This window comes from Asparagus officinalis, chromosome 6 (assembly GCF_001876935.1).
Source record: "Asparagus officinalis chromosome 6, Aspof.V1, whole genome shotgun sequence".
NCBI classification, from domain to species: Eukaryota; Viridiplantae; Streptophyta; class Magnoliopsida; order Asparagales; family Asparagaceae; genus Asparagus; species Asparagus officinalis.
In genome coordinates this window covers 17,738,783-17,750,873 of record NC_033799.1, presented here as the reverse complement: position 1 = coordinate 17,750,873, position 12,091 = coordinate 17,738,783, and the positions used below count along the sequence as shown (strand labels likewise).

Below are 12,091 nucleotides of genomic sequence, written 5' to 3'. Positions count from 1 at the left end.
CTACATAAAAGAAAATACTAATTATTAATTGATTCATTGTGCAATCTAGACATGATTATCCTTTTTTTCATTTGACTTATTTGTAGTTTTGACTTTGAGATTTATTGATATGCTTTTTAAAATCTTGATTTTGAATGTTAATTGTTTGATGCATCTTAGAACGGATCATCGTTTTATAAAAATTAAAGTAGTCTGCTTTCTTTCTTTCTTTTTCCTAATATTGAATCACTTCTTGTTTTATAGATATTAAATAACTAATTAAGGATGGTTTCCATTATCATAATCCTTATTTTACATTTCTTCAACTGTGGGTCTCGTCTCTGTACACATGCACACAAATAATACATACAAAATTGTCAAAGTGCCCCTAATGAATACCATGACTCCGAATTCCAACCACGTCAAGCCCACCCCACCGTGTAGATCATTATACATGTGTAACATGCATTTGATACGATGCAGCTCTACGATGGAAGTTTTGGTGCGACACAAGTTTGTCTAAACAAAATATCTGAAACATCATGGTGATTAGAGATGATTATTTGGTGTTCCAAGGACTTTGACGACCCTCAAATTTCTAGGAATGAGATGAGAAAGCTGAGTTGCATGCTTGTCAACTCTGCTTGATAGCTTGAGTTTTCCCTTAAAATTTTATAAGGAGATGAAAGAGCTAAGTTGCATGCTTGTGAACTTGATAGCTTTGGTTTTTCCTTTACTGTGTTTCAGAAATTTCAATTTTTTTCTGGTTCTTCCTCCAGATGTTACAGTTTCCCTTTTCTGATTCTTTTTGGGAGGGAATTGGTTTAAATTTTTAACTAATAATTCCTATATTCATTCCCAGATGAAAAGAAATTCCTATCTTCTGGATTCATGTTTTCATGATTGTATAAAATTTTCATGATTGTATAAAGAAATTCCTATATTCCTCCAGACGTTTTCATGATTATATAACGTTAGTTTAAAATTAAATTAAATTTTAACTAAATAATCTACTGGACTTACTAAAGTGCGTCTTGGATGAGTTTGTATTGAGATCTAAAGAATGTTTGTTGGGTAGTTAAGAAAATATACACAAAAAATGAGCATAGAGGAAATGATAATCGTATTAGCTGAGTTGATGCACACTAAAAAATAGAATAAGAAATAAGTGAATTCCTAAGAAATTAGAGGTTGCTTTTATGAGAAAAATAAAGGAGTTTTAAGATAGTCTGGATAAATGCATCGGTTACTAAGCAATAGAATTGTATTTAATGGAGGAAGTCGGGCAAAGGTAGACGCAAAGGAACCTGTATGAAGGCAATTTGATGAATATGGTGGTGGTTAACTTAGAAGTGAGATGTCCCTCATTGGAACTGAATGGAAGAAGATTCAACCCCAAAATGTTGGAATAAAGACCTTTTTATTGTTGATATACAGAGGTTGGAAGTTAAATCATTATTAAGCAAAATGTTCAAGTGCGATTTTAAGGTAAAAACACGATTAATAAACTAAATAAGACAATAGAATATATCTATAATACCTGAATCTTGATCATATTTAGGTTGAACTATTTTTTTGTAAGGTATTGAGGTTGTAGTTTAGCATTACCCTCTTCACCAAGTTTCAGGGCATGTTTCTATTTGCTGATGAGTTATCTTCTAAAATTTAGCATTACCCTCTTCACCAAGTTTCAGGGCATGTTTCTATTTGCTGATGAGTTATCTTCTAAAAAAATGTAGTTCAGTGCAACAACCTTAAATTTGTACTCTAATGCATCTAGGCAACAAACTTATACTCTCGTAGCCATTGGCAATTAACTGATGGACCTTTTTATAAAGAAGAAACATGACGAGGGTTCAACTTCCAGTGGACCTGATACAGAATAAAGAATGCTGGGCCATTAGGGGCTGGTGAAGGTACTGGAGAATGCCATGTTTTCTTACACAAATGTAGTTGAATAACATTAAAATGAAAATAGTAAATCACGTAGCTATGTTAACATCATGGGACAAGGTCAGCAGTCTTGCTGTTGAGTGTAAGCAGTGCTTGCAAATGTTTTGAATGGACAAATTTTCATTTGGTAGAAACAAAAAGATAGTAGGGTGTCCAGCTATTTATGTGCAATCACGTGCTACAAGGTCTTGTTGTCGAGCTTGACAACCCAACAGAATAAGTTTTAAAATGAAAAATTGATATAATTTCTTGGTATCATCTTTTTACTTTATTATCTTCTAGTTCCACAAGATGAAATGTTAGTTTACCTAAAACCGTGCACTTTTTATCAGCTAAACTGTCTCAAACAGTGGCACCAAATCCAACCTGACATTCTATGCTCTTCATATGCCAATCCTGGCAAGTTGTGTTTTCCTCAAATTTGTACCGACGTTTGGCTCCTCAAAATTTTAGCTGATATTATCTAGACTGCAAACGAGAATATTAGCGGTTTCGAGAATTTTATACGTTTGTATGATTGCAATTTTGATTTGTGCAAGTTGACAAATTATTAAATTTCTCCTTTGCTTATCAAATGAAATAAAATTCTCTTGACAGGCACAAATTATGGCCTATGTTGAATATTTTGGCCAGTTCACCTCTGAAAATTTTCCAGAAGATGTGGCTCAGGTATGGACGACTCACTTTATTATGTCTGTTACCTACTCATATCGGACTATGATAAACTCTGTCAGAAACAGTCTAAAGTTCATTGACTTGCCTTGACATGGTAAAATATAATATTTATTGATAATACTTCAAATTTCCAATAATTGAATAACACTTAAATCGTGTCATTTGTTTTGTCATATTTTCTTATGCAGCTAATCCAGAGTCATTATCCATCTAGAGAAAAGCGACTTCTGGATGACGTCTTGGGTACTGAAGCTTACTCCTTAATACAAATTATTGATATGAAATAATAATAGAACTATTTAGTAACTTCTCCATGCTGATTATTTTGTTACATAATTTTCAGCAAAATTTGTTCTTCATCATCCAGAGCACGGACATGTTACTGTACATCCAATACTTTCTTGTATAATTGATGGAACTCTGGTGTACAATAAGCATGATCCTCCATTTTGTTCTTTTATATCTTTATTCAGCCAAAGTTCTGAGGTAAGCAACCCTGCCAAATTGCTGCTGAAGGCATTATTTTAGTGCAAGCACAGCAGGATCATGATATCAGATAATTAGGTTCATCTACTTATAATTTCAGTCTGCCATTAATGAAAAGAACTGTGCTGTTATCTGCTAAATGCTCCATAATAACTTTTTTTAACTTGCAGAAAGAGTATTCAGAACAGTGGGCTCTGGCATGTGGAGAAATTTTACGAGTATTAACTCACTACAACCGGCCAATATTCAAAGTCGAGAATCACAGCTGTGAGGTGGAGAGGAGCAGTACTAGTAAGCATGCCACAACAAGTGACTGCAGGGAGGGGGAACCTTGTCATTCACTTGTGCAGGAAAATGACAGCAAGCCCGTGCGGCCTTTATCTCCATGGATTACAGATATATTGATTGCAGCACCATTGGGGATTAGAAGCGATTACTTCCGCTGGTGTGCATTTTAGTTTAGTTTTTTATGATGCTATCTTTTTTGCTGGCCACAAGTCTGCAACAAAAAGAAGTCTATGACGTTATATGCTTTAGGATTGCATGATTCACGTTGATGAACCTGCTTTCTTGATATTTAGATATGAGAGAACTCCTTTATTGTGCGACACTTGCATGTTAATTTTATTATCCATGTCAGAATGCTTCTCATGTTTTTCCAGAGAACCTCATCATTTGGTTTCAGTTGCATGCTTTGATGTGAACCTCATTATTTCTTTGCATTCCCACACCCCCCCAACCCCCAACCCCCTTCAACGAAAAAAAATCATCTCCCCTCCTTTTAGTCATTTTCCAATTGAAGGTAATAGATAATTGTGTAAATATAGATATTCAGCCAATCAAAACTGTAATATTTGTAAAGGTTTACATGTGTTATAAACTATAGGATTATACATGCTTCTGTACCATCCATGTCATATGATTCATACATATACATGCTCTGAGGTTAATAGCACTTGGGCAAATAGTAAATGCGGCCTATTTGCACAATTACAACTACAAGGGATCTATCTGCAATTAACCCTTTATATTACATGCGTTTCTGTTTCTGGTGTCTTTTTAGTCGTCCATTGAATGTGGAAGTTATTTCCCTGGTCTGTTCATTACTTCTGTACATTGCCAAAAACTCCCGTCGGCCTATTTGCACAATTACAACTACAAGGGATCTATCTGCAATTAACCCTTTATATTACATGTGTGTCTGTTTCTGGTGTCTTTTTAGTCGTCCATTGAATGTGGAAGTTATTTCCCTGGTCTGTTCATTACTTCTGTACATTGCCAAAAACTTCCGTCACCAAATTCTCAAATCTCTATCACCAGCCCGCTCATAATGTCATTATCAGATATCGTCCACATGTTTTTTTTAAATAAATATGAAGCCCATGCTTTCTCTTTTGTACTCATTTTAATTCTCGATCTATTGTTCTGGGCATCCGTAAGTGACTTCTTATACTGTTCTACATATCTTGTTATTTATGAATTGCTGACACTTATTATTCCTTGTCTAATTATATGCCCCACCCAACATGCTCATTCGGTGAGCAGCTTGGTGCATGACCTACTATGGTATCAAACATCTGTATCCATATCATGTGACGGGATTTCTTTTGTTTTTTTTTTTTTTGATTTTTTTTTTTTTTTTTTTTTTTGAGAAAAATCATGTGACTGGATTCGATGTCTTCTTGACACTCTAGACATTCATGACAACTGAGCAGGTTGATATCATCATGGTAATTATCTTTTTGTAGATAGGATACATTTAAAGCTCTGAACCACTGTGAGAGGGGCATCATTTTTTTCAACTGGTGGCAATACTTTGCTCCTATATTTGATTGTGATCTGGCTCTTAGTTTCTGCCACCCTCGCGTTCCACCATCAACATGCTTCCTCCTGGTCCTTTCCAATTGTAGAAAGTTTTGGGAAAATTAGGGTTACTTACTCTCATAGAGAGGTACCCCTTTTATAGAAGTGCACTCTTACAGATAGGTCCTTACAATATTGACTAATTACTATCTAAATAACTCAACACTCCCCCTCAAGATGGGCGATAGATATCAATCATCCCCATCTTGTTACAAAAGATATCATACTCCCTAGAACCTAATCCTTTTGTTAAACAATCAGCTAACTGCTCTTCTGATTTCACATAGCTCAAAGTCAGAACTCCTCTATTCAGTTGCTCCTTGATAAAGAACCGATCGATCTCCACATGTTTGGTGCGATCATGCTGAACTGGATTATTTGCAATATTAATCGCCGATTTGTTGTCACACCAAAGTTGTAAGGAGTCTCTTCTAAACAAGCGCAGCTCAGATAATACGTTTTTGACCCACATCAACTCTCACAGACCAACTGCCATAGCGCTGTACTCTGCCTCAGCTGTAGACCTAGCCACCACATCTTGCTTCTTGCTACGCCAGGATACGAGATTGCCTCCAACAAATACACAATAGCCTGAAGTGGACCTACGATCATCCATACAACCATCAGCATCACAGTAGCCTTCAATTCTCAGATGTCCAGAACTTCTGAACCACAACCCCTTTCCTGGGCTTCCCTTAATATATCTAAGAATTCTGCGAACTGCCTCCATATGCTGCTCTCTGGGATCATGCATATATCTACTCACCACACTTACGGCATGAGTAATATCAGGTCTCGTATGGCATAAATATATAAGTCGTCCAACTAATCTTTGATATTGCTCTTTACTCACTGGGTCACCACCTTCGGCACACATCTTATGATTTTGCTCGATAGGAGTAGATACAACTCTGCACCCTAACATCCCTGTCTCTGAGAGAAGATCCAGAGCATACTTCCGCTGAGAAAGCACTATACCCTTTCGCGACCTTGCAATTTCAATTCCGAGGAAGTATTTCAACTGTCCCAGATCTTTAACTTCAAATTGCTCTCCCAATTTCTTCTTCAACCGTAGGATTTCTTCAACATCATCTCCAGTGATTACAATATCATCCACATAGACCGTCAGAATAGTGATACGAGTTTTGGAGTGCCTGTAGAACACAGTATGATCCCCATTGCACTGCTTGTACCCCATACCGCAGACTGCCAACCTGAATCTGTCAAACCATGTCCTCGGAGACTGTTTTAACCCATACAAAGATTTCTTCAACTTGCACACCTTCCCAGCTACTTGAGAGGTAGCGAAGCCTGGTGGAATCTCCATATACATCTCCTCCGGGAGATCTCCATACAAAAATGCATTCTTGACATCTAGCTGATGTAGTAGCCAATTAAAGTTGGCAGCACATGACACCAACATTCTAACAGTGCTCATCTTTGCTACTGGAGCAAATGTCTCGTCATAGTCAATGTCATACGTTTGACTGTAGCCTTTAGCAACCAATCTGGCTTTGTATCTGTCGATCTTGCCCTCTGGAGTTTGCTTAACCGTATACACCCACTTACATCCAACAACACGCTTCCCAGCTGGCAAAGGTACCAGTTCCCATGTATCATTCTTCTTCAAGGCTCGAAGTTCCTCTTGCATGGCACTCAACCACCTAGGGTCTTGCTTAGCGTCCTGCCAGTTGTTAGGTACAGGCACCGAATGCAATGATGCAATGAATGACTTATATGCAGGTGGAATAGATGCATATGAAATGTAATTCGCAATGTCAGTATCCCAACTACCAAACTTAGCTGGAGGTTTTTCAGCATTGACTCTGGAGGTTCTGCGGGGTAAGATGGGAGTGTTAGAAGTATCAGGGAAGAACTCGTTACCTATCGACTCAGGTGGAGAAGTCACTGGAGAGGATGGACTTGGGACATCAACATTTGTGGGCACTGGCATAGGCGCAGGAGACGGCTCATGCTGCTGTTTCTGTCTCCTCGTGTAGACTCTCAGCTCCCCCTGACCTTGACTGTCACCTCCTGAGTCGCCACCACTACCCGACGGTGTACCATCACTGCTCGGTGACTCAAGAGGACATGGAATCATCCCAACCACGACGTCATTCTCATTCTCATTTTCATTCTCCTCCTCTCTACTAGCATCAGTAGAGCCATCTCCAAACAAGGAACTCAACTCCGTCTTCTCCCCATAAAAAGGTTCAAACTCCCGAAAAGTCGCATCCATACTGACAAACAACCTTCTTTCAGTGGGACACCAACACTTGTATCCCTTTTGGCTTGATGAGTAGCCAACAAAGATACATTTAACTGCTTGCGGATCCAGTTTACTCACCATCAATCTGTGATCTCGCACATAACATGTGCATCCAAACACTTTTGGTGGAACAACAAAAACATTCGAGCCCAAGAGCATCTCACACGGTGTCTTCATCCCTAATACTCTTGATGGCATTCTATTGATCAAATAAGCTGCTGTCATGACAGCCTCACTCCATAAAAACTTAGGTACATTCATTGTCAACATCAATAAGCGGACCACTTCCAGTAGATGTCTGTTCTTACGTTCAACTATCCCATTCTGAACAGGGGTGTCTGGACAGGTGGTTTGATGAAGGATTCCCTGACTAGAGATGAAAGCAGCAAACTCCTTGTTGACATACTCAGTCCCATTATCTGTTCGGAGAATCTTTACCTGCTCTCCAAACTGCGTTTTCACATAGGCCGAGAAGTCTTGAAAACATTTGTAAACCTCATATTTTTGTTTCATCATGTATATCCAGACCATACGTGAATAACAATCAATGAAAGTAACAAACCATCTAAAACCACTAATAGAGGTAGTAGGACATGGTCCCCAAACATCAGAATGGACAAGTGCAAAGGGTTCACAACTTCGAAGACCAATCATTCTATAAGTAGAACGAGTATGTTTTCCAAGTTCACAGGCATTACAAAATAACTCTTTTCTATCCACTTTTTTCATTAACTCAGGTTCTAATCTATTCAAACTCTCAAAAGATAAATGCCCTAATCGGCAATGTTGAAGCATCGCTTCTGCCTCTGGCCCTCCGCTAACAGCAGCAGCAATCATTGCAGTCTCTCTGTCCAAGTACCAAAGACCATCACGCCTGATGTCAGTCCCAATCCTCCTCCCCGTTTCCTTCTCCTGGAAGACACACAAATCTCGATCAAATAACACGGTGCAATTTAATTGATCAATGAGAGAGCTAACCGAGAGTAAGTTAACTGAAAACGAAGGAACATGCAATACAGATGATAAGGTAACAGATGAAGTGCAATGAACCGAGCCAGTACCCCTGATGGGTTGAGATGTCCCATCAGCAGTCTGAACTGTCTCAGGATGCATATGCTTACTCGGATAATATAATGCAAACTCACTAAATGCTCCTGTGACATGTCTAGATGCACCTGAGTCTATGATCCAATCAACATGAGTTTTAGTGGATGCAAGTGCATGAACCTGTGTACCTTTGTTCGCATGAGCATAACCAATAAAGTTACCAAAGCATGTAGTGGTATCCAGATCCTGGTTGACTTGTCCTTTGCCCTTCGAACTCTCAGTCTGAAGCTTGAACAAACGTAGTTCCTCCAATTCTGTTATTTCAGCTCCAGTCATCCCAACAGTAGTCTGGGAATCATCTGCCACAGCTAGGTGAGTAACTCCTCGGTCTCCACGTCCTCTGCCTCTTCGACCTGCAAGGCCACCTCTCTGTCCTCTGCCCCCTCGGTTGCCACCAGTGTTGCGGGGTTAAGGGCAGTTGTAGCTGAGATGCCCTTTCTTTCCACAATTATAGCACTCTATATCATCTCTGATACGAGCATCCGGAACAACCAATGCCGAGCGGACAGCAGGTGAGGCCTCACCTGTCATCACCTTCTGTCTGATCTCCTCTTGTTCCATCGATGCAATAGCCTCATCCAAGGAGGGGAGAGATGACAGATGACACATTGCTGCCCTCCTTCCCTCAAACTTTGGATTCAGACCCTTAAGAAAACGAGCCACACGCCTGCGCTCAAGATACTGCCTCCCCAAAAGAACATCTGCTGGGTTTTGTAGTGACAATGGATCATAGTGATCTAAATCCGCCCATAAGTGACGTAGCTCTGCTGCATACTGGTGGACTGTCTTCGCCCCTTGTGTGGAAGCATCAATCTTCTCCTCCACTTCCATCATCATCATCACACTCCCAGCTCCAGAGTACATCCCCTCCAATGTCTTCCAGACATCAGTTGCACTTAAGATAGACTCCACCATCCCAGCTATTGTTGGAGACACAGAAGTTAACAACCAGGAAACCACCAGAGAATTAGTATTACTCCATGTGTTTCACTCAGCACTCGCCTTATTTTCCGGCTCAGTGCATTCCCCATTCACATACTTTTCAAGTCCTTTGATTCGAAGGTTTAGTAATGCCCTACGAGACCAACTCAGATAGTTTCTTGTCCCCTCAAGCTTAATGTCATTCGGCAACAACTTTACCCTCTCCATTACATGCGTCGACTCCGATGCGATCACAACCGACCTACTAGAATTTTCTTCTAGTTTGGTTTGAAATACCCTGGCCACCCCCTCCAGGATCTCCTTCAATTCCTGACTAGTCACAGTTGTCCCCATCTTCACAGTTGATCCCCCCTTCTCTTCAAAAAACACCGCAACTGACCTCGATCCAAACCCTAGATTCTCAGATCTCACTCTACAACTCCTTGAACAAGCTCAAGGACAGTTTTAGGAACCCGAAGGTTAGGGGTTAGAACCCGAAGGTCAGTTTTCAAGAACCCGAAGGTTAGCTTTCAAGAACCCGAAGGTTAATGTTTATAAACCCGAAGGTTAAAGATCTCATCCAAGAGATGTTTATGAACCCGAAGGTTAAAGATCTCATCCAAGAAAATTTTTTTCTTCTTCCTTTTTTTTTTATATATATATAACAAAATCGCTTAAACTGGCTCCAGAGAACAAACAACACCGTTTTGCCTAGATAACATCACTTGGAGGATTAAAAAAGAAAAAAAGGGGGTGCACTAAAAATCGGGGTGCACTAAAAAACTTCCTCGGCCTCTAAAAAAACACCACCACGACCACCTCTCGGAGATCCTCTTCCACGGAATCCTCCACCGCGACCGCCGCCACGACCACCGCCTCTTCCACCACGTTCTCCACCTCTACCGCCAGCCTGAGCTTGCCCCTTTGGCTGTGGGAGAAATCTGGCAGGAGGCGACCACCCAAAACTGGAGTCGGAGATCTCGAATCTCGAGGGCTCGAGGGCAGCGGAAAAAGGAACTCAGATCTGCTAACTGAGAGGAGAAGAGGAACTGAGAGGAGAAACTCAGATCCAGCCGAAGACGAACTCAAAGATCTCGAAGGAGTCGAGAAATCTGAGAAGAATCAGCCCGATCTAGGGCTCTTGGTGTTTCTGATGCAGATTTGAAGAGGAGGAGGGGCATTTACACGCACAGCTCAGAGCCGCCACATGGCTCTGATTCCATGTAGAAAGTTTTGGGAAAATTAGGGTTACTTACTCTCATAGAGAGGTACCCTTTTTATAGAAGTGCACTCTTACAGATAAGTCCTTACAATATTGACTAATTACTATCTAAATAACTCAACACCAATCAACTCCTAATGTTTCGTGGAAGCAATCATTCCAGCCACCAGTCATTGTACTTGTAGAAAGCAATCATTTCTTATCATAGGCAAGGAGAAATAGTTTCACGTAGTATCTAAGAAAAATGATGAACTTAGGGTTTCCTCGATACTTTAGGGATGTTTTCTTTGGTGATCATACTTGATCTGAATCATCTCATGTATGTATTGCCCTAGTCAAACTAGCAGTTGTAATTAGTAATCGGCAGTGCATTTCAATGGATAATGTATGTTTTGGGGATAACATACTTACACATGTTCATTGAATTGTACGTGATATCAGGTGCAGTGGGGTCATGGGAAAATATGCAGCTGGTGGAGAATTAAAGCCACCAATGATTAGTAAGTGGTCTTTCTTAAAACTCTAACCTGAAATTTTCTTTTCTACAAGCGCATTGTTTTCAATTATTCTTATTAATATTTCATGGTTACTTTATACAGTTCCTGACTCTTATGTTCAACATAAAGCTTAAAGATATTTCAATTAAATTCCATGCATGTGGTTTTAGTTTCTTGTTGTCTGAATTGAGTGTAAAGAAAATTTATTTCATTTTTACTGCCTAACTTTTACACTGGTAGGCATAAGGGATTGAGCTTATACTGAAGTATAACTTTACTTCTATGTTTCTCTATGTTTGTTAGTGCTTCATTCTTACATATGCTAAGTACTTAACCAACATATTTTTGGAGTCTGCTTTAATGATATACAAGAATGCTTTTAGTTGATATTGGTATGAGAACAATATGACTGCTAAAATGTTGAGCTAACAACAATAACCATCCATTCTCTTGCAGGTTGGAAGCTAGTTGGTTAATGATAGGGTATATTTCACGAAACGTCCCAAAACTTTGGGCCGTTTCCCATGACACCCTCCTTAAACTTTGTTTTTCCTACTTTCCCCCTAACTTCTACCATGAAACCCCCAACTTTAACACCACCAGCCATAATGTTCGTCTCTGTGGTTAGTTGCAGTTATAGAGATTTGTGTAACGGCTCTTGAATCACAAAATGTTTCTTCAATCGAATGGGTTTGGATGAGGAACATCTTGACAAATTAACCTGAAATTTCATAATTTCCTAATATTAGAAGCAAGATTCAGTTGAAAAAACAATATTCAGTAGAGAATACATGAGATTCGAAAGAGGAAAAAAGATAATGATCAGGAGCTCCAACTGTGACCCGTGCAAGGAAAAAGAAAGTTGGGGATTTCATAAAAGCTAAGGGTGTTTAGGGGAAGTAGAGGGTTTTAGTGAGAAAAATAAAGTTCAGGGGGCTTCGTGGGAAGGGAAAAGTTATTGAGGTTTAGTGGTAAAAGTAAAGCTCAGGGTGTTTCGTGGGAAAAATTATGGGGGTTTAGTGGTAAAAGTAAAGTTCAGGTGGTTTCGTGGGAAAAGTTATTGGGGTTTAGTGGTAAAAGTAAAGGTCAGGGGGGTTTCCCACGAGCGACCCAAAGTTT

General features: G+C 39.6%; 1 protein-coding gene across 5 annotated transcripts in view; it reads left to right on the top strand.

The window, feature by feature from the left end:
• The window catches only part of LOC109844448 (protein GIGANTEA-like), a 24,975-nt gene that overhangs the window by 3,293 nt on the left and 9,591 nt on the right, over nt 1–12,091 (top strand). For 4 of the 5 annotated variants that reach the window (XM_020413487.1, XM_020413486.1, XM_020413489.1 and 1 more), the window contains exons 4-8: nt 2,530–2,601; nt 2,796–2,850; nt 2,951–3,093; nt 3,264–3,538; nt 10,917–10,975. In XM_020413487.1, coding sequence (XP_020269076.1) covers nt 2,530–2,601; nt 2,796–2,850; nt 2,951–3,093; nt 3,264–3,538; nt 10,917–10,975 — 604 coding nt within the window. The remainder of the gene's footprint in view (nt 1–2,529; nt 2,602–2,795; nt 2,851–2,950; nt 3,094–3,263; nt 3,539–10,916; nt 10,976–12,091) is intronic. The other variant, XM_020413488.1, reaches the window with a different exon arrangement.